At 37.7% G+C, this 27,970-nt stretch overlaps 5 protein-coding genes across 5 annotated transcripts; 3 read left to right on the top strand and 2 right to left on the bottom strand.

The window, feature by feature from the left end:
• The first annotated feature begins 1,384 nt into the window (after window positions 1–1,384).
• LOC128544637 (lipid droplet assembly factor 1-A-like) lies at window positions 1,385–4,205 on the top strand. The gene is made up of 5 exons (XM_053514876.1): window positions 1,385–1,444; window positions 1,913–1,989; window positions 3,378–3,546; window positions 3,656–3,794; window positions 3,890–4,205. Exons 2-5 carry the CDS (start codon window positions 1,963–1,965, stop codon window positions 3,948–3,950), a joined length of 396 nt encoding a protein of 131 aa, XP_053370851.1. The 5' UTR covers window positions 1,385–1,444; window positions 1,913–1,962; the 3' UTR covers window positions 3,951–4,205.
• Window positions 4,206–5,794: 1,589 nt separating this feature from the next.
• Window positions 5,795–9,199, bottom strand: kdelr2a (KDEL endoplasmic reticulum protein retention receptor 2a). Its single transcript, XM_053514875.1, has 5 exons — window positions 8,917–9,199; window positions 7,809–7,909; window positions 7,561–7,719; window positions 7,201–7,453; window positions 5,795–6,897 (listed from the first exon to the last, which is right to left on the bottom strand). Exons 1-5 carry the CDS (start codon window positions 9,005–9,007, stop codon window positions 6,863–6,865), a joined length of 639 nt encoding a protein of 212 aa, XP_053370850.1. The 5' UTR covers window positions 9,008–9,199; the 3' UTR covers window positions 5,795–6,862.
• A 4,983-nt stretch (window positions 9,200–14,182) lies between these two features.
• Window positions 14,183–17,567, top strand: si:ch211-139g16.8 (immunoglobulin superfamily member 6). Its single transcript, XM_053515024.1, has 6 exons — window positions 14,183–14,350; window positions 15,615–15,938; window positions 16,023–16,120; window positions 16,236–16,286; window positions 16,951–17,064; window positions 17,158–17,567. The coding sequence occupies exons 1-6, from the start codon at window positions 14,293–14,295 to the stop codon at window positions 17,221–17,223; spliced, it is 711 nt and encodes a 236-aa protein (XP_053370999.1). The 5' UTR covers window positions 14,183–14,292; the 3' UTR covers window positions 17,224–17,567.
• A 2,436-nt stretch (window positions 17,568–20,003) lies between these two features.
• rps2 (ribosomal protein S2) lies at window positions 20,004–22,561 on the top strand. Its single transcript, XM_053514113.1, has 8 exons — window positions 20,004–20,022; window positions 20,455–20,592; window positions 20,693–20,782; window positions 21,420–21,527; window positions 21,626–21,799; window positions 21,908–22,067; window positions 22,261–22,352; window positions 22,443–22,561. Exons 2-8 carry the CDS (start codon window positions 20,458–20,460, stop codon window positions 22,521–22,523), a joined length of 840 nt encoding a protein of 279 aa, XP_053370088.1. The 5' UTR covers window positions 20,004–20,022; window positions 20,455–20,457; the 3' UTR covers window positions 22,524–22,561.
• Window positions 22,562–23,554: 993 nt separating this feature from the next.
• ndufb10 (NADH:ubiquinone oxidoreductase subunit B10) lies at window positions 23,555–26,515 on the bottom strand. Its single transcript, XM_053514877.1, has 4 exons — window positions 26,291–26,515; window positions 25,902–26,040; window positions 23,969–24,108; window positions 23,555–23,708 (listed from the first exon to the last, which is right to left on the bottom strand). The coding sequence occupies exons 1-4, from the start codon at window positions 26,436–26,438 to the stop codon at window positions 23,623–23,625; spliced, it is 513 nt and encodes a 170-aa protein (XP_053370852.1). The 5' UTR covers window positions 26,439–26,515; the 3' UTR covers window positions 23,555–23,622.
• Between the last annotated feature and the right edge of the window lie 1,455 nt (window positions 26,516–27,970).

Here is a 27,970-nt window from a genome sequence, read left to right as displayed (position 1 = left end):
CTATCCAGGCCTTGTAAATCAACAATTTGTGTCTATTTGACTATATGTAAAAAAAAAAATTTTTTTTTAAATACAACCAGTTCATCTAAGGGTGAATATTGGTTATCTAGTTTGTGCAACTTGGTTTGACTGATATGTCCTAAGTGTAGCAGGATGGATATTCCACCTTGCGGCATCTTAATAGATTAATATATTTTGCTATATACACTATATAGACAAAAGTATTTGGCCACACTGGTTACTTATCAAATTTAGATGTTTTAATCAGGCCTCTTATCTCCAGTGAAGGACAATCTTGGAGAATGCCATGCTCCAACTTTGTGGCAGTTATTTCTATTCCAACATGACTGTGCCCAAGTGCACAAAGCAAGGACTAAAAAGATTTTTTTTGATGATTTCAATACGGAAGAACTTGACTGGCCCCCACAGAACCCTGACCTCAACCCCATCTAGCACCTTTGGGATGAACTGGAATGGAGACTGCAAGCCAGGCCTATATTAGTGACTGACCTCAGAAATGCTCTACAGGATGAATAAATTTACAAATTCCCACAGAAACACTCCAAAAAACACTGTCCTTTGGACAGCCTTAGAGTGGAAGCTGTTTAAACTGCTAAGGGGACCAACCTCATATTGAATTACATGTGTTTGGATACAAAGTAATTGCAGAGTTGGCCAAATACATTAGTCCATAAACTGTTGTATACTTATTGTTTTTATCTATTTCTGATGGATGATCAATTTAAATCTAGGACACTGGTAATCATTGTAAACCATTTTCATGTTTTTTGTTTCTGATATAGAATTCATGATTGCCCTCTAGGTTGTGCCTTTTGTTAAACATTATCCACAGCCTCCACCTTACACGTCAGCTTGAGCTTGTTTTTTTCCCCACCCGTAGTGTTACCGAACCCGCCTCCTGCGCTTTAATTGGCCAGTACTTTTTTAAAAGCGGCCCGCTGATTGGACAGTTGAGAAGTCGTCAAAATCACAAACGAGAGCTATGAAACAGACAACTCAGGATTTTTTCTATTCAGATCAAACGTCTGTCCAAGCACCATTATCTAAACGTATAAGTGTTTTTATTTACATAAAAAATGAATAAACAAATAAATAAATAGCTCTTAAATGACTAATGAGTAACTTAATTTAAAGCTGTGTGATACTATTTGTATTGAGGAAACATAGCGGAATCAATTTGTTATAGGATTATTTAGAAATTATATACAGTTTCGTAGCTTTTCTTTATTATTTTTTATTATTTTTTATTTTTAACGTCAAATCGACAAAAGGCTTTATGGTCCCGGCATTAGTCTGAATACGGGTTCGCATAAGATTAAATTCTTATTTTTGAACATCTGGCAACCTTGTTTAAACTCCCTGACATTTTTAGGGGGTTATGGGGGTTAAATAAATGCATTTCACGTGTATGTCGGAGGAGCAGGTATCTGTAATCCCTGTAAAATACTCTGCTTTACATTCCGTTTACTTTGACTAGACTGATAATTATTGTTTCTCTCTTGGCTTTGTGTGTGTGTATGTGTGTGTAATCTCGAGGGCGCAGTTAAAGTTAGAGAAGACTCAACAGTCGTGCTAAAATTAAACCTAGCCGCAGCTGCTGCAGAATTTATTAATTTTGTTAGTCATGTCGAAATAATGACTAAGGACTAGTGGTATTTATTAAACTGACGGAATACCTTTATTAAATATATTTTTTATTTGATTAAGACAGCTAGAAAAGTGTTCCCGCTTTTAAATAAGTGCTTCCTCCTTTTCAGAGGGAGCTGAGGTTTCTATACCATACTGTCCACTAATAAACTCTGCCATCTACATGTATTATACTCAACATTTTAGTTTTACAAGTTTTCGGTGTAAATTGTCCAACTGTAAACTCCTTTTCAAATATTTCCAGAGGAGATGAGGTGTAGCTGCTGAAGACACTCCAGGCAAATTTGGGAATTAATGGAGAACTTCAGGTGGAACCCCCAGGTGGCATTTTATACATACATATGCATACATACATACATACATACTGAACATACAGCAGCACTGAGGCTTAGTGAGTGGTTAGCACTGTGGCCTCGCATTTTCAGGGTCCAGGTTTGATTCCGGCCCCGACTCTGTGTGCATGGAGTTTGCATGTTTTCTCTGTGCTTGGTGGGTTTACTCTGGGTGCTGCGGTCCTAAATTGCCATAGTGTGTGTGTGGTTGTGTAAGGTTGTCCTGTGATAGACTGGCTCCCAAGTACCCCGCATTGTACTTGGTATAGTGACCAGATGGAAGCCACTCCTTAGTAAAAAAGCACAGGTCAGCCCGCCTGGAGTTTGCCAAAAGGCACCTAAAGCACTCCCAAACCATGAGAAACAAAATTCTCAGGTCTGATGAGACTCTACCATATAGGCCTGATTGGTGGATTGCTGCAGAGATGGTTGTCCTTCCGGAAGGTTCTTTTCTCTTCACAGTGGATCTCTGGAGCTCTGACAGAGTGACCATCGGGTTCTTGGTCACCTGCCTGACCAAGGCCCTTCTTTCCTGATCGCCCAGTTTAGATGGCCGGCCAGCTCTAGGAAGAGTCCTGGTCGTTTCGAACTTCTTTCACTTATGGATGATGGAGGCCACTGTGCTTATTGGGACCTTCAAAGTGGCAGAAATTTTTATGTAACCTTCCCCAGATTTGTGCCTTGAAACAATTACTTTGACTTCATGCTTGGTTTGTGCTCTGACATGAACTGTCAACTGTGGGACCTTATATAGACAGGTGTGTGTGCCTTTCCAAATCATGTCCAATCAACTGAATTTAACACAAGTGGACTCCAATTAAGCTGCAGAAACATCCCAAGGATGATCAGGGGAAACTGGATGCGCCTAAGCTCAATTTTGCAAAGGCTGTGAATACTTAGATACATGTGCTTTCTCAATTTTTTTTTAGTTTTATAAATTTGCAAAAATCTCAAGTAAACTTTTTTCATTTTGTTATCATGGGGTGTTGTGTGTCAAATTCTGAAAAAAGAAAATATTTAATCCATTTTTGAATAAGGCTGTGACATAACAAAATGTGGAAAAAGTGATGCGCTGTGAATACTTTCCGGATGCACTGTATATGTTTACAAAAAACTTCATCCAAGTCCCAGTTTGATTTGAATGCTCTTTGGGGGTAAAAAAAAAAAGCAAAAGCAAATAGTTTCCAGGTAATTCTTTTCCTGAAAGCGCCCAGCATGCCCCTTAAAAGCTGAGATTTCGAACTTACTTTGAGCTATTCAGTCACTATCACAGAACCTCAACCACTGAGCCATTATAAAGCATTATACTGTATGTACAGAAGACTTGTCCAATATCCACTACTGTTGAATGATCTGAGTGTTTTCTCTTTCCTCCAGATCGCAGAGCTCTTGAATAGCAAGGTGAAAAAACATCTGAGCGACCACCCTTTCATCGCACTGGTTCTGCTTGTATTTGGTGTAACAGCCTCAGTACCTGTTGGGCTTTTTCTGGCGTATGCCGCGCTTATGTTCATCACTGTTACCGCATATTGCATGTTTGTGGAAAGTAAGGAATGAAACCAAGAAGGCAAATTTTATCAGTAGATAGCATCTCATTTCGCTGAATTTATTCTCAGATACTACACACATTACGTTGTACTATATTTCCCATACAGTTTTCCTGCTGACAGTCGGAGGAGTAATCTTGTGTTGTGTTCTCTTCTGTCTTGCCGTGGTGGCCGTCTGGACCTCCTGTGTGATATGCATCCTGTATGTTATTGGGTCACAGTTTCTCAATAGCTCTTTCATTTCCAGGTAGCTTATCTTTCCAGAGTCTATTCACATTTTCACACCAATGCATCACAGTGATATACCTTTTAAAATTTACCTTCCGCCTCTCCCCCCAACAGAGTACACCAAAGTACAATCCCTGCACAAGACATGATGACAGAAAAAGACCAAAGTGACTGAGTATTAACACTATCTATGCATTTATATTGCACAGCACCATCCACAACCATCTTCTACAGCCAGCGGCAAATATGTTTAAAATCTGTTACATTTTTTATAATATAAACAGTGATTTATAACAAACATTTTATATTTTTCTCCCTGAAACATGCCAATTTTTTTTCCTTACACATGAGATATAAAATTTAATCATAGGGCAAGTATCAAGAACAAAATTTCTTAATTTTTTCATTGTACACCATCACTATAGATGTAAAATTACTTTTTTTGTTTTGAGCGTGTGTGTGTCACCTGTGAAGAATTGTCAACACATAGGGATCACTGTCCATTGTTTCACGTCAGTGGCATTGGCCAAACGTGCACAGTAACTTTTTCAGAAAGCATAGATGTGCACTAGTTGCTATAATTATTATTTCTTTTATCTAAAACTGTCCAATATACTGTAACAGTCAGAAGTTTAGTAATGTGGCTACCGTTTTTGTCGTGGTAGACTGAATGTGTCTTCAGAACTTGTTTTACTATGATGGCACTTTGATAAGCTACCTCGCTGAGCAGTGCCGGGTATGGTTGCTCTGGTCTAAAGTTCATGTGTAACTAATGAATGTAGTGTTGTTGACAACTGGCTTGTATAATGTTTACTACTGTAGATTTAATACACTATTTTACTGAGTTGCCTGCCTGCAAAGCTTTGGTTACACATAGGGACTGCTATCCTATGTATAACCCTCTATCTGCAGCTCCTCCTAATCCAATAATGGGAATGTTAACAGGTCTTCCTTAAAAGACTCTAAATGTTTTCAGTTAAAATAGTTATAATTGTTAAAACATTACTGCAATATTTTGTTACACACCTTGAATTAAAGCTGAAAGTCTACTTATACACTTTGATCACACTGCACTAGTGTGTATTGGAAAAAATAAAATAATATTTTACTGTCCGAATACTTGGAATACACACTGCTTGGCCATAGAAAAGAAAAAGCCCACCACTCATTTTTGGTCCTTTTGTTGCCTTTAGCTTTAATTACGGCATGCAGTGTGGGGGCCAATTCATATGTGAAAAGGTTCATTAAAATGCCTCATGCTCCCTGAACCACCCTTTCACAATAAGAGTCCTGAAATATATCTGTGCCACCAGAGAAGAAAGAATGATTTTGATGTGATAACCTTGTAATGCAGTAGATTCAGGTTGTCAGCTGACTAATTCTTATTGCCACATAATGTTGCTAAGTCTATACCTGGCCACTTTAAGCCACCCCAGATCATAACACTACCTTCCAAGGCTGGATTCATGCAGTTTCCTTCTTACCCTGAGGCATCAATACTCTGTAATAGGGGGAATCTAGACTATTACTTGTGTTACAGTTACATATTTGCACAATACAGTTGACTAATGTAGATTTGCTGTTATTTCAGGTCAGACAATTGGCTTATTTCCTTAGACAATTGGCACTAGACATTGACAAAATGATTACTAGTGCCATTTGGGCAAATAGTGAAATTTAAGTCGTATTTTTATAGGTCAGCAGCATTTATTTGTTTCTGCTACCTGAAAGAGTTTTTCTTTTTAATTATCTTCACCGTATGCTGTTACTGTATTGTACAGAATGTCTTAGTAGCATTTTCATGAATCCTTGATACAGGTCACATGCTGCACATACACTTACAAAGGTTGTTTATGTTCCTTTTACTGTTGTAAAATACTATGTAGGCCCCTTTTTAAGCCACAAAAAGGACCATTTTTTGTGTAAAACAATGTGTTTGGGTTTTGAGTAAATAGTTCCAAACCATAATTAATTACAATTAAGATAATTGCTGAAATAAAAGGCAATTTATAAACCAAAAACAGTGGCCTGTAAAATTTTTATTGGAGGTGATATAAACTTAAAAACTCAACAAAAGCGAAAACCCTAGCGGAATGACTCATGAAGGGGGACATCAAGCATACTGAATATGTAAATGAATGTCCAAAACAAACAAGAGTTCTCTATGAATTCTGTGAAATCTATATACACACACTCCAGATCTTGTCTTATAATATTCACACTGTAAATTCCATTGGGGTTGTTGATAAATTACTGCATCTCAAGAACAAATACTTAGTTGCAGGATACTACTAATAATATTATATTGTTCTGTTATTACAGATGTTGTACGTTACATCATGAGCACTGCTGAAGGACTAGATCCTTAACAGAACTACAAATTCAAAGTAATCTAAAAAGACAAAACATTAGGAATACAAACGTATCAGTGCTGAATGATTTGGCAGTACAAAACATTCTCCTTGTACACAAAAGTGGATGCATTTATTAGGTAACGTTTCTGCATATTCTGTCTATAATGCTGTTGAAATTAATATAAGGCATTTGTGTAAATTTATGGACTCTGAAAGGCCATTGGAGTCTAAAGCAATTAAAGGAAGAATGAGATTGTATGAGAATAATTTCTATGGATAGGAATTTGTCACATATGACTGAGAAAGTTTACCAGATTCAACACACTAGAAACCTTGAGACCACTTTTTTTTTTTCTTTTTCAAAAAAGTACATTTAGGACTTAAAGGGTGTGTTTAATCCGGCCAATTTTAAACAATTGAAATTTTAAGCTTGTGGAACACCTCACATAGAAAAGTATTTACTTTTTTTGTTCTTTTAAGTTTTTTTTTTTTAACAGCACTAAAAAGGTATTGCAAGATGCTGAAAACAAAAATTTCCTTTGCCAAATCCAAGAGAAGTCCTCATTGCAGTCATTGTGCTGTCGTTTTTTTTTTTTTCTCATCCAGATGACATTTCACAAACTTCAGCAGTCTTACATGCGCTTTCTGTCTTCGGCCTCTTGCTGTGACTTTGCTGTCCTGTGCCCCCCCATATGAGTCTGAATGGCGACACAGGCCTTCTGTTCTTTGGCACTTACGCTGGCAAGCTCAGCTTCTTTCCTTTCAGCACTGTATAAACCCAAGACACAATGGCAGAACCTGTTATCACACAGCTTCCCCCCCCCCTTCACAATCATCACTATTACTCATGGGACTGCTGTTTGTTTTTAAATAAAGTGACTGTGAACAGAAGATGTTCTCAACTCCAATCCTGGGAACCTGTCCCGCTCAGGCCAACTGATAAGAAAATCACCAAGCCGATCATGGCATGGATCAGGAATGGTCTGACAAGGGAAAAACTTAATTCTGTGCAGGACACTGGCTCCCCAGAAGTGGAGTTTTGAACCATATTTACGTTTTTCTGGACCTTACCTTTTGTAACATAAAGGTAGAAGAAGTCACAATACAGGATGGTCTGGACAACCCCAGCCACAATAGCGATCATGTCAAAGAATCCCTCAAAGTAGAACCTCCAAATCCAGTTGAAGAGATAGAGGGCACGGTAGACTCCCAGGCAGAACAGGTAGTGGGTGGTGATGGTCTCGGCCTCTCCAGTCTTACTGATCAGGAAGAGCTGAGGCAGGATGGCCACGGACTCAAGGTAGATGGAGAAGGTCCACAGGATCTAAGTCGCAAAATGAGCAATTTTTCCTTGGTAACCAATGGCCAATACACAAAATTACAGAATCTGACAATTTTACATGTTCCCAATGATTTTTACATAAAACGTACCTCCAACGGAGAAAAGTCATGGTTGACCAAAAAAGACAGGCCTCCAACCGGAACAACTAGAAACTCCACTCTAAAGGTGTCATGGTTTCCGTCATAAGTAGCCTTGAATTTCATGTAGATTAGGTACACAGTGGCGTAAGCGCATCCGATGTAGATGACCTGCCAAGAGATTGCATAGGAATGCATTGTAGCGAATGCAAACATATTCGCTGAACAAAACTTTTTCCCCCCCCTGGAAAATCACCCACCTTCATGCACGTGTTGTAGAGAGAAATAAAGGAGGTGAGCAGATCCAGATAACGTGTTGTGAAAACCAATGCAAAGAGGATCTGGCTTTTCCCAGAGATTCCTAAAAAAAAAACAAAAAAAAAAACAGACTTTGCATGGACAGGGCAGTGCATGAACAGAAACACAAATGCCCAAACGATGGCACAAGCCTCAGTAAACAGCCATGTCGATGACTTTAGAGCATGAAAGTGCACTGTGATGAAGCCTATAAGGTCCTGCCACGTCACGAGGAATCCCGCAATTATATGCTTGCTGGAGAAAGCATTTCTAATAACGCTTATTACACACCATTCTGCTCATAAAAAAAAAAAAAACAACAACAACAGTGCACACTTAAAATTAAGCAGCTTGCACTTTGGCAATACTTGATTGCTGTTATCGACTATTGGTGTGATAGGGTGATCAAATAGTAACCAAGCAATTGTGGGTCTTGTAATTAATAAATAAAAAAATAGACAGCACATGCAATTTTATTTATCCTCTACTCAGCAGTTACTGATCATACAGAAGACAAGAAATGTAAAAGTTAGAGCTAAGAGTTGATGCAACCAAGTCTAGGTTTCAGTAACTCTAGCTAGTCACTTCCGTGCTAGTCCTGACATTATTCGTTGCCGCTTTACCGACTGATCAGATCACACAATAATGATTAACATGACCACTTCTAATCTACTGCTAACTCATGAGCTAGTTTAGTTTTGCTCGGAATCCCTCAGCGTTAGCTAGCAACAAGAATGTTAGCAAACTAGCTCCTTGTTAGCAAACGAGTCCTATCTATGCAAGCTCCATATAGTACACATTTGAATAAACTTTCATTATAATTTCCTTCATAGCAGCAATAATCACAAGACTTTTAATTCAATACAATTCACTTGGGCTCATTCTAAGGAAAAGCTGAGGACTAGTTCGCTTGCTAAGCTTGCTAACACTAAACAAACTAGCCAAAGCAGAAAACAACAGCGTTCATATTTGAATGCATTTAAAACTAAACCACGACGAACTATAGAGTATTGTATAAACTTAAAATCACACACGTTCGCGTTTTTTTTCCTCAGCTTGGTTTAAACTTACCTGCGCAGGATCGGGTTTTCCAGATTTTGAGCAGCAGAATGATGATCGCCGCTAAGTGAGAGAGATCTCCGGCTAGCCTAAAGATGTTCATTGTGCCTTTTAAATGTTCTTACTTGAACACAAATTTCAAGACGGCGGATTTCTTTCTCTCGCTGTTACCAATACGAGACGGCTGAAATAAGCTTGAAGCGATTTGCAACACTTTTCCAGTGCATTCCTCCGAGAAATATGGCGAACGCGGGGCGACGTGGCCGGTGGACGTGGCCAAGAGTTAAATTACAATGCAAGCCGGGAAAAGTAGTTGAAGACGGAGCGCGAGCCTGGCCACGCCCACAGGGGGGGTTTCTGACCAAACATATTTGACAGGGGCGCCATGATAACCGCCTTGGGTGTGTTACCTTATAATTAGTTTTCTCGATTCATTATTTAAATTCTAGTTCGTGTACTTAAAAAAAAGTATAAACGCAATATGCATTAGAGCCGATGGGTTGGCGCAGAAGTCATCTAAAGTCTCAAAGCAGCACGTGCACTGTAATCCCTGTAGTACCATGAGCCTATACTTTGACCACACTTTCCCAAAATGTCTTCTGAATTTTCTTGCTTTCACAGTATGGGAAATGAGCACTTTTAAATCTCAAATGTTTATAAACTTTTTTTATAATAATAATAATAATAATAATAATCTATGCATATTGGTTAGCAATGTGGCCTTGCACCTCCATCGGTGAGAGTTCGATTTCCATCTCGGGTCTGTGTGCGTGGTGGCATTTGCATGTTCTCGCTGTGTTTGGGTTTCCTCCGGGTACTCTGGTTTCCTCCTGCTCAGTGGGAGGTGTTTCGTCTGGTATGCGAAAGGCCGTGTTTAGTTTCCAGCCAGTGCCCAAACCCCAGCCACTGGATGCAGTGTCAGTCCCAACCCCGGATAAAATGGGAGGGTTGTATCAGGAAAGGCATCCGGCATAAGACCAAGCCTGTATCTTCAGACCGGATGGTCCTCTGTGGCAACCCCTTGCCAGGAGCAGCTGAAAAACCAGCAACAACAACAACTCCGGTTTCCTCACACAGGTCAAAGGCATGCAGATTGGGTTATATCATGTTCCCAAATTGCCTGTAGTGCGTGTGTGTTTGGCCTGCGATGGATTGGCACCCTGGACTATGAAGCAGAGAAAGTGACACATGCTTAACAGAGATTTAATCCCCCCTTGTGCCCTTCTGCAACCCTGTACACAAGATAAGCGATATAGAAGATCAATAAATAAATGAGGGTGTGTTAATGAAAACGAATCAATATTAGTTTATAAATGTTTTAATTCAATAATGAACAACAGTACACAGAAGACAAATGATCATGAAGTGTGCTCTTATAGAAGGAATTCTACAGTAGAGAGCTGAAAAAAAAATTCAATTATTACAGTATGTTGTTTTGGGATCTAATCAAATACAAGGCATTGTCTAATAGGAAATTAAGGAACACCTGAGTGCTAGAATAACAAATCACAGGACACTATTATAAAGTACAAACATTTTCAACAATGAGCTACGCCAATACGAAAAACTAATCAGTTGCAGGGGACAACATCAGTTGCAAAATACATTGGGTGGGCTTTTATAGGACAATATGGCTGCTAATGTGGATCTCATCAGCAAACACTGATGAATCAGCGTACAAGGAGGTGGTGGAACAGCTGCAGCTATTGTTGTAGAGACACCAATATAGCTCTTAATGTTACTAAGAGCAAAGAATTGATTGCTGACTTCAGGAGGTCCAGAAGTGACCACCTGCCCCTGTACATCAACGGAACAACTGTGAAGACGTCAAAAGCTCCAAGTTTCTCGGTGTTCACATAACAGAGGTACCATGGAACAGAAGGGGGCCTTGAAGACTCACCCCTGGAAGGGCACACTTTTCTGTTCTAACTTTTGAAAACCAATATTGTGACTATATAGTGTGAAATCATATTCAAGGTTTACTACCTTTTTATACAAATACACAGTTTATATCAAATTTGTATCAGTATTTGCAAAACTTCAAGAATAGTTGTACTCAGAAATCAGTTTTTTTATGGTACAATGAAGAAATAGCTGTTTAGTGCCAAGAGTGTAAAGGTGCAGCCAATGTATGCATGCGTTAGCTTTTATTTGGGTGGTAGGGTGTGTGTGTGGTGTGCACACTGTGGTATGTTTACTCCATTCAGTGTGTGGTGAACCGCCTCTACTTCATAGTCTGCAGCAAACAGTAAATACCCCTTGGAATTCAAACACCATAATTAGCATTAACACTTTAAAAATTGCCTTGAAAAATGAACAATGTTCTAACACATGCTTAACAGAGATTAAATCTACATTAATCTCTAATGCAATTTCTGCAGTAATCTGCACTAATGTCATCCCAAATGCTGCTCCTATCCTCCCACCTCGCCGGGTGTGCAGGTTTTTGTGACAATATACAGTACGAAGACACACCACTTCAAATCCCAGATACACCTACTCAGTAAACAGATATAATTAGCAAAGTAAACTAGTACTAGTAAACTGCACATGCTGTCGATGCAGGATCTAGGGGAGAGGATTTGATCATGTTTGTTTATAGTAGCAGTAGACTAGGGTTTTGTAGCCAAGGAACCCTTTGGCTGTTAATTCAATTCCATTGAGCTGCCAGTGCAGTTTTATGAACATAATTCAACTGCACAATAATTATACCTATTATTGTTCAAGTGACTTTATTCATGAGCATATACGGCTTATATTTTATTTAAATATTTCTTTTGGCCTCGGCATAAACCCATTAAATTAAAGTGGCCAGTCAAACATTATAGTTATTTTAAAAGCTTAATAGTAAATATTATAACTATGATAATTATTAGGTGTGTCATCCACTACTGCCTTTTGATCACAAACCTAAGGGAGTCTCAAGACATTTGGGAGTCCCGGGGGATGGGGTGTGTGGCCAACACCCACCCTCCCCAATCTATCAGCACAGGTTTTATACTGTATGAGCACATGTCTATATCCTAGTACATATGAACAGTTTGACTGATTTGACAAATGGGTTAAATGGCATTTTGGACTTTAATTCATTTTGGAAAATTAGTTTCCCCAACACACATGATTGTCTACAGCGAAGTATTTTAAATTGAAACCTGCTACGCAACCTTATTTTTGAAGCTTTAAACTTGGTTTTAGCAAACCTTGTCACATAGCTGCCAGATCTTAGAGCAAATGCTGATGCATTGTGACAAGCCAGTTTTATCACATCCTTCTGTCACATGACCAGTAAAGAAACTTCTTTTCTAAAACAGTGGCTGACGTAAGTGAACTAAATGCAATTGGTTGATTTTTGGAGAATGCTGAAGTCGCAGGTATGTGTCACTTAACACTGTAGTATATTCGTATATCCTGTGAAATAGGACATTGGGATGAGAACAAATTGAAAAAATTGGGAAGAAATTGGGTTATGAGAACACCATACATACTTTGTGTAAAAAAAAAATTGCACGTGTTGTGTGTGGAAAGTTGTTGTCTGGTTCTTTCCACTGCTATGTACGGCACTGTTTTATGTATCGATGTGAAACCCAAACTGTTAGAGAAGAAGGCTGACAATGGTGTAAACTGAAGTTTTGTATTGATTATAATGTTTCTCATGATCTTCAAATACTTGTAATAAAAAGGTTTTGTTTGCACAAATAATCATGATTTTTGCCTAAATCTATATTGCTGCTATTACTTTGTTTGACTTACTATAAAATCACAATCACAAGCATGTTTGCTTCATGGCTTTTTATTATTATTATTATTATTATTATTATTATTATTATTATTATTAAAACTTGCATTTTAATATTGCATACTTAAATTACCATAAACACAACTGCATGACTTATCCATGATGATGGAGGTAACACAAAATGATGGAGTTAACACAAAATTCATGCTGATATAATCAAAACAATTTGACATACTATTTTAACTTCAGAATTCAATTGTTTTAACGTTTGTGATTTTTAACACATTTGTGAATTAAAGACAACATGCAAAAAAATCTATTTGTTTTAAATACTTCTTAAAAAAATACTCAAAACTGCAAAAAAAAATTATTTGTCTAATTTTGCTGTTTATGTGCTGGTCAGTTAAGTGAAATTTGGTGCAACCAAATAGACATTTTTTAATGATTGTTTTCGCAACCTGATTTAATCAATTAATTTTATTTTTTCTCCATGTCCACAAACAACCCGCATCTTTCTTTTGTTATATTGGAATGTTTTAACATGTTTTTTGTACAAAAACATGTTTTCTTTACAGCCTGCAAATCCTAAAGAGGGAGCTGATGAGTAGATAATTAGAAAATTTACTAAAGTGTGACAGTAGGTGGCATAATGATGGCAAGACAGTATTGACAAGATATTATGAGTTTTCCACGCACAACTTGCAAATATCTAAATGAAACATTAAACTGTTTAATAAAACCCTAAACAGCAATTGGTATCAGCTACACTGAATCAATCAGAGACACCCACCAAATGAAGCTTAACTTTAGCTTCAGAATAGACAAGTAAAGAAGTAACAACATCAGACACAGACAACATCAGCAGCTGAATGATTACATTGATATGCTGCATTTAGACTATAGACGCATTTGGATTTATCAAGGATTCACCAGAGTGTCTAATCTATAGAATGAAATATACAGAAGCTTTCTTTGTTGTAATAGTTTCACTTTTTTAGTAGGTTGCTGTTAAATGCAAAACAATTACTACATTTTCAACAAAGCTTCAATCATTTCCCTTATAAATATTAAACATACTTCAGAGTGTCAGGATGAGCAAAAAGTTGTTTAAAAGACTGTGTGATTCAGGCTGCATGAATGACACAGTCCTCTTTGTTTTTAGGAAGCACCTAATGAAACTGTGGCAACTTTTATTGATAACCAATACATTTTAACATTTAGCAAAGGTTATGAAAACAGAGTCTTAATTTTTGCATTTAGAATTTATAAGAACATCATTATTATTTAGAAGAGATATTATTATATATTATCAGTTCTGCCTTTAAAATCATGCCTTTTGGCCAGGAAATATTATTACTTTTATTATAATAATAATAATAATAATAATAATAAGATAATGATGATGATGATGATTATTATTTGTGTGTGTGTGTGTGTGTGGCAATGGGTTACTAAGCACAAGCATATGATTAAGTAAATTTACAGCACGGGTCACACTGTTAGAGAGGAAGGAAGAGCCTTGGAGAAAGGTTTCGAACACTTCTCTATTTTGTCAGACATTCAGTTTGTCAGCAGCTCTGCTCACACAGATTACACAGACGGATATCTACAGTAACAAGATTCTTTTTTTTTTCGACCAAACTAATGACAGTATGAAGATGATCCTTCACCTTTACCTTTACACCACGTTACTTTTCTTCCTTTGCTCAGGTAGGAGCTGAAAGCTTTATTTTGATGTTAAGGAAGTATATACTTAAATATATAAATTTTTATTCAAAATACATACCAAGAATTATTCTTTTAATGTACTCTTTATTCTCTTTATATTAAACAGATATTGCATAATTATTTTAAAAGCTTATATTATTTGCTAAATTTCTTACATTTGTATAATATATTAAAATAAGCAGTGTTATGTAACACTAACATTTTGTAAAAGTTGAAGGGTGAATGTATTTTTTTTTATTATAGAAACCATGTAACGCTGAAATATGTGCTGTTTAACCTATTCTAAAGCAAATGTGAACATATTAAAAGAAATTCCACCCTGGTCATGCATAGTAATTTGAATTAGTAGAGTTACAGTGGAGTTTATTATGAGTGGGGGAAAAACAAGGGAGCCATCTTGGGTCTGTGGTTTGCACTATTGCCTTGTTTGTTTGAATCTTGCCTCCTGCATGCCCCGCCCTCATTATTTCTATCAGTGCCAATACCATAAAACTTATATCAAGTTCTAAGCATTGGAATCAAGTGTATAGGTGAGGAGATAAAAGACCTGGACAGATTAAAGGGCTGATGTGTTGCTGCATGTTATTTTTGGGCAAAGATAAAAACAAGGTCTAAATACCTCTGGCACAATTATAAATAATTTAGACCACTTTTTACATAAAAATGGACCATGTCATTGAAAGACATGAAATAAAAACTCTTTTTTTTCTATTAATTTACTCTCTCACTCATCATTTACTGTATACTGCATTATCCTGTATACAGGGTCATGGGAGCCTGGGGCCAATCCCAGGAGAGATTGAACAGAGTTTTAATCTATGGCAGGGAACACACACATACACAAACACATGCTCTTTTTACACACTACATTGCAATTTGGGATCACCAATGAGCCTAACCTGCATGTCTTAAGTGTGTTGGAGGAAACCCACAAAGCTTGACAAGAACATGCACACAGACCCCAAGGTACCCAATCGATCCCGAACCCTAGAGGTGCAAGGCGACAGTGCTAACCACTAAGTCACTGTGCCGCCTCATTTTTATTTATTAAAATATTCATCTTGGCTGCTAATTGAATATTCAAGTTATTCAGGGTGGATTTTTCCTTTAAGTGTTTGTTTTACTTGACATGGTTCTTAAATATTCCATGTTCCTTCAAAAATGTACTTCATGTATACACTGTAACAGTTATGTGGAAGATAGGACTAAGCAGTGAATAGAACACTTTTGGATTTATTTTTTGCAGGTCTTTCAGTTGAACAGTGCAATATAAAGGTCCAACAGCCCCAGAGTCTGTATGGGAGGATCAACCAATCTATTTCCATCTCCTGTCAATTCAGTATGACTTGCAGTTCAAACAAGCATGACGTGCAATGGTATGTGTTCAGGACAAACTCCTCTCATCAACTGGATATAAAGCCAATAAAGTATAGATTGGATGGTGCAGACCTACACATCAATGGACTCTCACAAAGTGATGATGGAGTGTATTACTGCGCCGTGTCTGACAAGAATTTAGTAAACAGTGGTGCACAGGCTATTGGGACTGGCACAACACTGACAGTAAAAGGTAAAATGCTTTGCTTTGTTACAGATGATGTTAATTTTATTAATCATTATTAAACCTATCTTCAAATGATTTATTTGTATTCAGAGAATGGATATAATGCTGGGCAAGTTCTGCTGATCATACTGGTGGTCTTCCTGTCCCTCTATAGTTTAATAATCTTGACTCTTTTCATCGGCATAAAGGTAAAGTGCATTATTTAAATAGAAAAAATAAACATAAGCAACTATGAAAACAAAAACAAATATTACTTTCTCATCTTATTCAAGCAAACTAAACTGAGTAAATTCAATTATTTAGATTGGACGAGTCCCGCTGTTAAAAAAAAGAGAAGGCCACAGTCAGTACAAGGTATTGGCAAATTTTGCATTGTATTATTAATAATAATATATTAGTGTTACACTAATATATACACTGCTATTAAATTCTAATTGGAAGGTGCTACAAAAGTTTGTCTCTGTGATGATGCAGTGAGGTTTAAATTAATGAGCTACTGTAGTTCTAATTTGTTATCATTTATTATGCTTCTTTTCTGTTGGAGAAATGGTAAAAAGGAGTTTATATCTGTTATATAGTAATAAAAATGAGAGCAATAATTATAATTACTCCGTAAAAGTTAAACATAACTATAAATGATATAAAAGTGAGACCTGTCATTCATTATTAAATTAGAAGTTGTGATTGTTGTGGTAGAAGGGAAATAATACACTTTGGGTTGTGCTTTTATATAAAAACATCCACCTTGATGTGTTACATTATGTCATCTTTTTGTGTCCTTCATAGTTTAGTCATATTCTCCATGCCATTACTATAACTATATATCGCTGTTTGTAATTTATTTTTAAACAAAACACAGTCACTGATATTGTTATATTATATGAAATCAAAATTTTTAATGAATTCAAACTATAGTTTTTCCCTTAAAGTAAATCTTTTAAATGGGTCTTCTGGTTACCTGGGTATTTAAAAGTAAGCTAGTTGTGTTAAAAATGTTGTTTCTTGTTACACAACTCAGGGTGACTCGACCAAGAGAGTCAATTTCGGAGCTGTAGTGCAAGAAATGTGCAACAAGAGGAACTTTCAAAGAAACAAGAAAAAAAGATCCACTGATGTTTTACAGGAAAACAAGGTTATCTTCTGATTCTGATCCACTCAGATAAGAGAACAGCCTGTGAATAAAACATGTGGACTGCATGCTTTAATATCTTTGATCCTTTTACAGGTTGAAAATCCAAAGTCCCGCACTAAGAAGGAAGACATATACCAAAACCTGAAAAGGGCTCAATAAAACTATACTACACAAAGAACAACAAATCAAGACAGAAGTGACAAAAAGAGGAACATTCAACTTGGAAAACAGCTGTTGCACCTTTGTCTTAATATATACTGATATAAAGCCAAAATGAGAAAATATTTAATAAAAAGTGAACTGGAACTTCTACTATTTTCACAGATTTCAGTTGTGGTGATGACGATGATGTTCTATTTTTCACATCCACATAATGCATCAAAACCTGTTAAATACATCCAGTTATTTGTTTAACATGATAAAACAAAAAGTTTTTTTTTCTTTTTAATAATTTGTATTAATCTGTTTTGTGGATCTCTTGAATTAAACTGGGTAAAAAGAAATCATAGTAGTGAATTAATAATAATGTTACCAGATTAAACACCTTATATAACACCTCATATAACTTAACTAGTTAATTAATTGATTTTTTTTAAGTTTACTTCAAGAGCAAAGAAAAAAAAGTTTTGGTTTATGGTTTAACTATTTATATTTCTGGAAACTACAGACTTTCCTGAACTGATATGTGCTTCCCCTTTTAATATGTCTCAATCAGCAGTAGAGATTTTTTTAGAGGAAAACTGAATAGTCTTAATTTTGATGATGACTAATTTATGGGTTTTCAAAGTTAAAGCTTTAAATTCAAAAAAATTATCCTGTATAAATGGTCGTGGGGGGGGCACGAGGCAGGGCACACCCTGGACAGGGCAATCATCACAGGGCATACACACCCACACACACACCAGGGGCAATGTTGGAATGCCAATTATCCTAATCTGCATGTCTTTGTGGGAGAGCAACTCGACCAATTTTTGTGGGGAGAATATGCAAACTTCATGCACACAGACCTGATTCGGGAATCAGACCCTTGACCTGGAAGGTGCAAGATGACTTAGTGGCTTAGTGGTTCTAACCACTAAGCCACTATATTCTAGTTCTTTCTTTTAAATTGATTATACGTTTTGATTTAATAAGACAGGAATCTGATCTATTTAAGGGATAAAACATGACAGGAAGTGCTGCCATAGGAAAATAATCAACAGTTTGTTAGTGTGATGCAGTCTGGCACAAAGTAGAGAGCCGTTACCACCCCAGTGGATTATTTTTTCAATACTGGCACATTGTTTTTTACTGCCGAAAATATCTCAGAAATTTGCCAAATGTAACAATCTCATATAAAAGATTGAAACAACATTCCTTCTATCAATTTATAGTTGTCTACCCTGTTGCGTAATGTGTGAAAAGCCTTTGTTGTAACAAGTAATTACCATTTATATTAAAACAGCCATAACCACTTGCTCTCATAACTGTTTTTTTTTAAGGTAAGTAATTCTAAGCAATGAATGTACCACAAAAGATTAAGTGTTATATACTTTAAGATTGTGTTTAAAAATGTGTTCCGATACAATTGCTCACTTAAATCCTCTTACTGAAAAAAAAAAAAAAAAAACAGATTTCAGATTCAGAATTTAACAGTCCTATATTTACTTAATCCTGTTATTGAGTATGTAAACAGCACATACTAGCACTGGGGTTAAATGAGTTTGTTGTCTATACAGTATATATGTTTTATTCAGCATTCAATAACCCTTAACATTTATCAGATCTATTACAGGAACACAACCACATACTATATATGAGGGTGAGTCAAAAATTATCTGCACTTACAGTATATTAAAACTTCTGTGGGCCGCACTGTCATATCAGCGCTTTCCATTTTAAGCTACTGTCTCCCCAGTATCTGCTATGTAGGTGTGAACATGTTACATCAGTTCATATGTAATATGACTATAGTGTGCGCAGTATGGAGAAAATGTTTAGTGAAGAAAAAGTGTATATGAACAGATAGAATCTTCAAGGAATATTGCACAAGTGTTAGCCATAAAGAAGGAGCTGGATACCCATCCACGTCCTCAGCTGATGACAATGTCAACACATTCCTGTCCACATTGCCAACACCATTGTTAAATCATCCTACCTATACTCCTGATTTTGCTCCATCAGACTTTCACCTACAAGCCCTACTGTATAAGGACGAAGATTCTCTTATGAAGAAATGAAGACAGCAGTGCATTTGTGGAACACATCAGTCTAAAACATTTTTAATGAAGGAATTTGAAAGCTTATTGACAGATAGACAAAGTGTATTGAAAAGCAAGAAGATTATGTTGAAACATTATGTATTTATCCGTTCTAAAAGTTAATTTAAATAAATTCTGCAGTCAAAATAAGGATAATTTTTGACTCACTCAGGTTGTAAAAAAATATAATATAGTCATTTATGTAAAATATCTTTCTTGTTAAAATATTTAGCATAGTCTGACCAGTTGTCGACTGTCAAACCACAGTGGAGCTGATCATACTTTGGCAGCAAGTAAGTGATTTTCGAGCTTCAATATTACTCGATAAATTTGAAATCTAAAATGTTACAAATATTAAAATCACATGTTCTTACAGCACTACTAGAAAGACACTACCAGTTTAAGCAGCTGGGCCTTTGTGCAGGTCAAACTGATACCATCAATTTTCAGAAGCGTTGTGTTTAATAGTGAATGTGTTAGAGCACTAGTAGTATTTAAATATATGAGAACTGGTTATCTGACTTTGTTCCTTTGCTTTGTGAACGTATAGGAGATATAAACAAAACTTTCATCTACAGTATAAGGAAACAAACGTGTTCATGATGCCACTAGGATACGTCACGTAGGAACAACCGGAATTGAAATATCGCGAGACTTGCGCTGAAATAAATACCCCCTGAACTCTCGTCAGGCCTTCTTCTTCCTGAATACACATCACGTAAGTTTACATGGCGGTGCCTTATCCAATTTTATCATAGCAATCCGCAATAGTAAAATACTCTTTTTACAGTGTAGTGAGTTTGTAGCGTATGTGCGTTGTAATAAAGTTAAAATTGCGAGGTTTGGTTGAATAAAGGTGTTTTAATTTGTTGGGTTGATTTCAGAAATGGCGGAGAGCTAGCTACACACTTAGCCAGAGCGTTGAATGAGCACGCGAGCTGTTCGTTAACTTGCAGTACTCTGTAACGTGTTGTAGGATTAAAGGGTGAATAATTCTTATTTAGAGAGAAAAACGATACTCTCTAAATTAATATTTTGTCCCGACAATTAATAGCTAGTGAGGGAAGTTATCCGCGGTTCATGCTTCTGTCAATCTCACATGTTAAGATGCACATGGTAATTAAAAACTTTATTACATTTGCTTGTTTAGCAAATGGCGGACGACGCCGGTGGTAGAGGAGGTTTCCGTGGAGGTTTCGGCACTGGCGGCCGGGGCCGCGGTCGTGGTCGGGGCAGAGGCCGGGGGAGAGGCCGTGGAGCCCGGGGCGGCAAGGCAGAGGACAAGGAGGTACACGCTCATTTAATATTATTCTTTGCCCTTGACTGGAACCCGAGCACCAAGAGGATATGATAAACTTCTGACCATGTTTTGTCTGGTTTTGTTTTAGTGGGTGCCTGTGACCAAGCTCGGTCGTCTGGTGAAGGACATGAAGATCAAGTCCCTGGAGGAGATTTACCTGTACTCTCTGCCCATCAAGGTGAGGGAGAACTGCATCCTTGTTTGTTTTTATAGATTAATTATCTCAGTAAGCTTAACAGTTTGGTAAAAAATAAAAAAGTGAGTTTGGATGTTTAAAGAAATGTAATAAGTAATGGCACTCCCACCCATATCCTCCCATTTTGTATGCTGCAAATCCACCTTACCATTTCTCATATTTACATTTAGTTATTTGGCAGACTCTCTTATCCAGAACGACTTACAAAAAGTCATATGTACACATGTAATTGGGAGAGTCCATTTTTCTTAATTGGTAGTTAAATCCAGATATACTTTTAAGCTGGGTGCACTGCCAAACTGACACTGAGCCTTTGAGCAAGGCCCTTTAACCCAAGCTGACACCAGGGTTGAAATGTATGTTTACAACAGGGATTCTGTTGTATGTTATGGTAGGTAACAAGCTTTTGCTTGAGCAGTTATATTTGAAGGAACTTTAAGTTAAAAGGAATTAAGATTATGGATCTAGAGTTTAGTTTTTTACCTTTGTTGCCATTTTGGTGCCACCTTTGTTGCCATTTTGGTGCCACCTTCGTTGCCACCCAGTTTGGTCAACACCCATTATTTGGGTTAGGGATCTAAAAATTCTGAGATTGATGCATGCCTTTTTCCTCTTTTAGGAGTCTGAGATCATTGATTTCTTCCTGGGCTCAGCCCTGAAGGATGAGGTGCTAAAGATCATGCCTGTCCAAAAGCAGACTAGGGCCGGTCAGCGCACCAGGTTCAAGGTACTTCTTGTTCTTTATTTGCCAATGTGTTACTCTCATAAAATTAAGGGTGATGGTTTCTTAATTTCCTCATTTTTAATGAGTGGATTTTGTGTTAGGCCTTTGTTGCTATCGGTGACTACAATGGCCATGTTGGTCTTGGAGTGAAGTGCTCTAAAGAGGTGGCGACCGCCATCCGTGGAGCCATCATTCTGGCCAAGCTGTCCATCATCCCTGTCAGGAGAGGCTACTGGGGTAACAAGATTGGAAAGCCCCATACCGTCCCTTGCAAGGTATAGACACTGGATTCAACTAGGCAGTTCTGAATTTTTATATATATATATATAAAAAAAAAATCAGAAGTGCTTAGCTTTGTGTTAATTGTAAAACTGTGTTTTCAGGTGACTGGCCGCTGTGGCTCTGTCCTAGTGCGTCTGATCCCTGCTCCCCGTGGTACTGGCATTGTGTCTGCTCCTGTTCCCAAGAAGCTGCTCATGATGGCTGGTATTGACGATTGCTACACCTCTGCCAGAGGCTGCACGGCCACCCTGGGCAACTTTGGTAAGGAGTTTATTTTGAGTTGACTTAAGTGGATGTGGTATGCTTAGCGTTCTAAAGATAAAACTTAATTGGGGCTCAATATTATACCATGTAGGGCTTGTGTATGTGTATATATATAAAATTCCGGCCACTTTATGGTGTCGACTTTTATTTTTTTTAACCTTTTTTTTTTTTTCTGTGCTTTTCTCTTCAGCCAAGGCTACCTTTGATGCCATCTCCAAGACCTACAGCTATCTGACCCCTGATCTCTGGAAGGAGACTGTGTTTACCAAATCTCCCTACCAGGTGAACTTCTGCCACATTTAATTTTGTAGATTAATAAAATTGTACATTTGCAGATTAAATCTGGATTTCTAACAGTTGCTTCTCTTTCAGGAATTCACTGATCATCTGGCCAAAACTCACACCAGGGTCTCAGTACAGAGGAGCCAGGCTGCTGCTATTCAGGCCTCCTAAATTTTGTACAATGGGTTGAAATAAAATCCTGAAAACCATTTTGCCTGCCTAAGTCTTGTTTGTTAGTGGGTCTGTATAATGGGTGCTTGCATTAGTGTTGAAGGGTTGTGGGGTGTTTTTATAATTTAAGAACATTATGCTTAAATTTAAAACTTGCACTAAACTTGGATTGTGTTTAATCCAAGATTGTCTTGATTTAACTGTTAAATTGAAGTGTATAAATGCACATGTATATGGCAGCTGCATGCAAGATTTTTATTTTTCAGTGGCTGTTTACTAAGTTAGTGGTTAGAAACTTGTGATTGAGAACCGATAGGATTGGAGCCAAAAAACATGATGCTAATCACAAGAAAGACCAGTTTAAGTACAAGCCTCTGGAGGCAGTGTTATAATCTGGGGTTGCTTCAGTTAATTAGGTCTGATCGTCGTACTGAACACCAAAAAGCTGTGGGCATAGAAAGCTTATACTAAGGTTTTTCCCAGAAAGTAAGTCACGATAAACTTGTTTCGTACAAGAAAGTAAATGGGCACAATCTTTTGGCCAATGTTACAATTTAGTTGCTCGACAGAATGTGTCCACTAGATGGCACTACAACGAGCCCTTATCTTTATGAAATAAAACTATTGGCTGGGAAGCCTCCACACTTTAGTGAGGTCAACCCTCCTTTATCACTCATCTGTTGCTTGCCAGGTTTAGTGGGTGTATTTGGAAATTGGCTTTACAGGTCAGGATTTAATCACCCCTAAAAAGGTTAAGCAACTTTGGTTTAGGAAATTAAATTGGATACATTAGAATAATTTAGGCTAGTACACAAATTGAGGGAGTATAATCATTTAAAAAAATAGTTTATGGAGCGCCACAGTCAAGCCTTATTGTACTTTTTAGCATGAGTATGGAATGTGGAGCTTTGTGGGTGTCAAGCACTTTTTTTCTTCTGCAGAAATTAGTTGAGGGAATGGATGGCTGTCATATTGACAATCACTGATTTTAGAAAATGTGTGAAAACTAATGATTTTAATTACCACAAATGTTTCAATTAATGTATTTATTTTACACATTTATACATAAAGGTGAGAACAGCAGAAATAAGAGTAGAGTTTATGCTTTCTGTGCCTCTTCGATCATCCTCTCTTTCTGCTTCATCAAGCATTTCCTTGCACTGGCATACGCACCAAGATCTCCATCTGAAACAAAAGGTAACCTTTTAGCAATATACATTTTACCTTAAATGCCTACAGTATAATGGAATTGCTTTCAACCTATCAATGAAAGAACCTAGCTGATATTTATTAATAAGCAGAGTGGACCACTCACTGTGGAAGTACCACTACAAGATGGATCATAGTAAGAAGGTTTATAAGTCAAATTTATATTGCTTCCTATCCATCCATATTTGTTGTGAATGTAAAATAAATGAATTATATGGTGGTGTATGTGCACTCACAACGTGACTGGTAAGCCCTGGAGACCTCATTAAACTGCTGCACCTCCTTGGCACAGTTCTGCCTGTAGCTGGGTCCCTCACGCTGCTGACAGGCTCGGGCACGCTGCTCGATGATTTTCACAATCTCCTGGTCCACCTTGCTATAAAGCAAACCATTGAACAATGTTGCAGAGAGAGGTCAGGTAATTATTGTCGATAATGATACAGACAAGGCTGAGGAGCTTGGGTAGGGTCATGGAAAACCACGATGACCTGGTGACTAAGTGACATGCTGAATCTAGTGGGTCTGAGGAAGAAAATCATCAAACTGGTACAAAGCCTTATATACATGCTCACATCTCTTGAGATTTTCCACATCTCATTCCATTACACCCTGAAACTGAAATAGGATTAACTGGGGTTTTCCAAGGTTTAACTGTAATTGTTTGCACTTATAATACAATCCTCCTTTGGCACTTTATAATCATTTATAAAGTAAAAAAACAGCAATCATTTTCAAAAATTTCAAGTCAATACAGATTTTGAGAGTGAACCTGAGGTATAAGGTTGAGTAGCTGCATAATTACAGCTCCAAATTGAAGTATGAGGTGGTATCAAAAAGTTTTGAGACTAGTTTTGTAACACCAACAGATGGCAGCAAAACACAATCACAGGGAGCACCGACCTCTGACATTCCATCTAACCCTGACCTCTGCATCCCAACTCTCTCACACCAACTAACTTCATGTCCTCCATCACTGCATCCATGAATCTGCTCTTTGGTCTTCCTCTAGACCTCCAGTTCCAACCTTAGCATCCTTCTACTGATATAGTCACAATCTCTCCTCTGAACATGTCCAAACCACCTTAGTCTGGCCTCTTTGACTTTATCTCCAAAACATTCAACATGGGTTGTCCCTTTGATGAACTCATTCATGATCCTATCCATCCTTGTCACTCCCAAAGAGAACCTCAACATCTTCAGCTCTGCTACCTCCAACTCTGCCTCCTGTCTTTTTTTTCAATGCCACGGTCTCTAAGCCGTAGAGCATCGCTAGTCTCACCACTGTCCTGTACACCCTTCCTTTCATTCTTGCTGATACTCTTTTATCGCACAACACACCTGACACTTTTCTCCACCCATTCCAACCTGCCTGTACCCACCTCTTCACCTCCTTTGAACACTATCCGTTGCTCTGGACGGTTGACCTTAAGTACTTAAAATCCTGCACCTTCCTTACCACTGCTCCCTGTAGGCTCACCGTTCCTCCTGAGTCCCTCTCATTCACACACATGTATTCCGTCTTGCTGCGGCTAACCTTCATTCCTCTGCTTTTCAGAGCATACTTCCACCTCTCCAAATTTCGCTACGAGTTCAGCCCCCCAAATTGTTTTAAAACCATTTATGAACTTGTGCATGATGATCAGCAAAGAACACTCCACAACATTGCTGCCATTGTTTGTGTTTCATACGGAAAAGTTCAGGCAATCCTCACAAGTGATTTAAACATGCACCCTGTTGCTGCCAAGTTCATCCCCAGGCTGCCTACCCAGGAGCAGAAGATACATCTCGTCGAAGTCTGTCAAGCATGCCGTGAATAACCTGCACTTCATGTCGAAGATCATTACTGATGACAAAACTTGGGGGTATGGGCCTGATCCTGAAACAAATCAGGACCACTTGAAAAGGTACATGCTCATTGACGTTTGCGGCAATTATGCATTGAGAATTCGTCCACAGGTGCCAGACTTCGCCAGGTCATGGCGAATTTTACGGCCAGATGAGAACATATGACGGAAGCGACTGGATTTGAATCTCGAAACTTTTTGATACCACCTCGTAGTACAAAAATGTGAGGAAAAGTTCAAGAGAGAGTAAATAGCGCAAAGCATTGCACATTTCAGTCGTCATACCCAGAGGCAGATGTACACCTCTGGTTTAGGTGAGACTTACTGATCTCTTCTCCACTGCATTTCTGCTTCATAATAACACGCATAGTCGCCCTCTTGGCACTCAGTCAGCTCTGGTACACGGCGGAAGTTCTGGTGATAGTACTGGAGTTTGGTTTTGGGCTGGAGGCTTTCTAGAACGTCTAGAAGAAAACAAGAAAACACACCAAAAGCACTCAAGTTATGTTTTTCACCAACACCACCGTCTGCAGGTCTTGCTAAGCTGCTAACAGCAGGTCAGAACACAGGCCGGTTTGTTATTGAGCATGTTTAGCTAGGAAAAGGATAAATAGGTATGTTTTAAACCCTGCTCTAAACATACACAGCTGTAAACAGAGATTATATTACATCCTCGTAATATCTTGCTAGTGAAGCATTAGAAGGTAAACTCACTCCTGAACGCGGTCACAGGCAAGTCCACAGAGTAATAGAAAATCTTCGAGGCGATTATAACCGGGTTTGGAAGAGCAGTCTGTTTGTCTACAACCGGAGTCCGGCGTGGGGGCTCGGGATACGCGTCTTTATTATAATCATCCGGCATTTTCACTTGAAGAGATTTCTATTTTAAAACCCTCTTCTATTCGACCTCAAACCCGATTCCTTTCTCCTCACTGCGCATGCGCGTTTAGACCAACATGGAGGAAAGGGCAAACGAGGAGTAATTCGTTATTGGAAGTAGAAAAATTAAATGGCTGCGTTAAAAACAATAGTCAATTACAAACATGTTTTATGTCTGAACAATAAACAAAATTTATTGTATATATAAAATGTTAATTTAAAAAAAGCTTTCATTAAAGGGGTCAAATGTAAAAGGTCATTGGTGACGCGGTGTTTATTCAGGTCTTCGCCACTAGATGTCAGTGTTTATTAAAAAAAAAAAAACGAGAACGAGGTCGTTTCTGCCTTATCTCTGTTATACTACAGGAAAAGATCATGTTTCATCTCAGAATTCTGTGATGAATGTTAGTTTTTGTTCACATTACACAAAGTCAGACTCTTTATAGGGCTTAAGTAAGATCAAGACCATCAAATCCTTTTTTTATAGACCAAGTCTCCATTGTGCCAATGATTAGAATGTTTTTTTTCCTACTTTAGAGTGAGTGAAAAGTAAATTGGCATTAAAATTGGTAATAAAGTCCATATTTCTAATACAAATTTATTGAAATAAATTGGACATGTACTTTAATTACAGAGGTAAATAAAAGCTAAATTTTACATTTCAACGTAGGCACTGGCCACTTCTTCTTGCATATTTCACCGAGCCTGAGCATGTGCATCAGCGTGAGCATCAGCTTTGCATGACAATTTTTATTGTCTCTGGACGTAGTAGTGTTTTGGTCTGAGACAAAAAAAGTATAAATATAAACAGCAGTAATTCAGAGAGAAGTTCAAGTCAATGCAGATTTTGAGAATTGACTTCAAAAAGACATGAAGGCGCGAGAGGTTGGTGGTCTCGCACCTCCAGGATCTATTCCCGCTTTGGGGTTTGTGTGCCGTGTTTGGTGGGTTTCAATCCAAAGACATGCAGATGAGTTTACTTGGCATTCCCAGATTTGCACATTGTGTGTCCTGTGATGGATTGGCACCCTGTCCCCCCAGGGGGCACACAGGAATGCCAGTAAGCATGCTCAATATGAAGGTGCAGCAATGTTATTACACAGCATGATAATAATATCATTAATGATTACTTAAAATATGCATGTAAAACTGCATCCTTAGATTTTATCCTTCCAGAAAAACAATCAAACTAACACAAAACATTTTCAAGTATTGTTAATTTTACATTTAAGCTTCATTTTGTTCTTTGTCATGGGGAGTACAAGTAATTTGGTGTTGGCTGCTTTTACCATATTGTCACTTTAAAAAATTTCCTTCCTTAGCCTCATATTTCCTGAGCTCATATTATGAAGATAAAAGCACAAAGTATTTACCGAAACCTGGAAGAAAAATCATAATAGCTATCTTTTAAAAATGAGTCATTAAGCCGTTTACCAACCAAAGCAAAGAAACAACAAAAATTGTGTGGCTGAGATTGGAAGCTGCGTTTACATCTCTATCTAATAACTAGTCTAG

The sequence above is a fragment of the Clarias gariepinus genome, chromosome 16, assembly GCF_024256425.1.
Source record: "Clarias gariepinus isolate MV-2021 ecotype Netherlands chromosome 16, CGAR_prim_01v2, whole genome shotgun sequence".
In the NCBI taxonomy this organism is placed as follows: domain Eukaryota; kingdom Metazoa; phylum Chordata; class Actinopteri; order Siluriformes; family Clariidae; genus Clarias; species Clarias gariepinus.
Note: the sequence above shows the minus strand (reverse complement) of the source record. Positions and strands in the feature narration are given on the sequence as shown.

What these genes read in the sequence shown, in the direction of transcription:
- rps2 (XM_053514113.1), top strand. Translation starts at nt 20,458, where the DNA reads ATGGCGGACGACGCCGGTGGTAGAGGAGGTTTCCGTGGAGGTTTCGGC. An exon ending in TGTACTCTCTGCCCATCAAG is followed by an intron (nt 20,783 to 21,419) that starts GTGAGGGAGAAC and finishes TTCCTCTTTTAG; the next exon opens with GAGTCTGAGATCATTGATTT. An exon ending in TTACCAAATCTCCCTACCAG is followed by an intron (nt 22,353 to 22,442) that starts GTGAACTTCTGC and finishes CTTCTCTTTCAG; the next exon opens with GAATTCACTGATCATCTGGC.
- LOC128544637 (XM_053514876.1), top strand. Translation starts at nt 1,963, where the DNA reads ATGGAGAACTTCAGGTGGAACCCCCAG. An exon ending in ATATTGCATGTTTGTGGAAA is followed by an intron (nt 3,547 to 3,655) that starts GTAAGGAATGAA and finishes TTTCCCATACAG; the next exon opens with TTTTCCTGCTGACAGTCGGA. An exon ending in AATAGCTCTTTCATTTCCAG is followed by an intron (nt 3,795 to 3,889) that starts GTAGCTTATCTT and finishes TCCCCCCAACAG; the next exon opens with AGTACACCAAAGTACAATCC.
- ndufb10 (XM_053514877.1), bottom strand. Translation starts at nt 26,438, where the DNA reads ATGCCGGATGATTATAATAAAGACGCGTATCCCGAGCCCCCACGCCGG. An exon ending in GCCTGTGACCGCGTTCAGGA is followed by an intron (nt 26,041 to 26,290) that starts GTGAGTTTACCT and finishes GTTTTCTTCTAG; the next exon opens with ACGTTCTAGAAAGCCTCCAG. An exon ending in CAGGGCTTACCAGTCACGTT is followed by an intron (nt 23,709 to 23,968) that starts GTGAGTGCACAT and finishes CTTTTGTTTCAG; the next exon opens with ATGGAGATCTTGGTGCGTAT.
- si:ch211-139g16.8 (XM_053515024.1), top strand. Translation starts at nt 14,293, where the DNA reads ATGAAGATGATCCTTCACCTTTACCTTTACACCACGTTACTTTTCTTC. An exon ending in CTCTTTTCATCGGCATAAAG is followed by an intron (nt 16,121 to 16,235) that starts GTAAAGTGCATT and finishes TCAATTATTTAG; the next exon opens with ATTGGACGAGTCCCGCTGTT. An exon ending in ATGTTTTACAGGAAAACAAG is followed by an intron (nt 17,065 to 17,157) that starts GTTATCTTCTGA and finishes ATCCTTTTACAG; the next exon opens with GTTGAAAATCCAAAGTCCCG.
- kdelr2a (XM_053514875.1), bottom strand. Translation starts at nt 9,007, where the DNA reads ATGAACATCTTTAGGCTAGCCGGAGATCTCTCTCACTTAGCGGCGATC. An exon ending in TCTACAACACGTGCATGAAG is followed by an intron (nt 7,720 to 7,808) that starts GTGGGTGATTTT and finishes ATCTCTTGGCAG; the next exon opens with GTCATCTACATCGGATGCGC. An exon ending in ATGACTTTTCTCCGTTGGAG is followed by an intron (nt 7,454 to 7,560) that starts GTACGTTTTATG and finishes TTTGCGACTTAG; the next exon opens with ATCCTGTGGACCTTCTCCAT.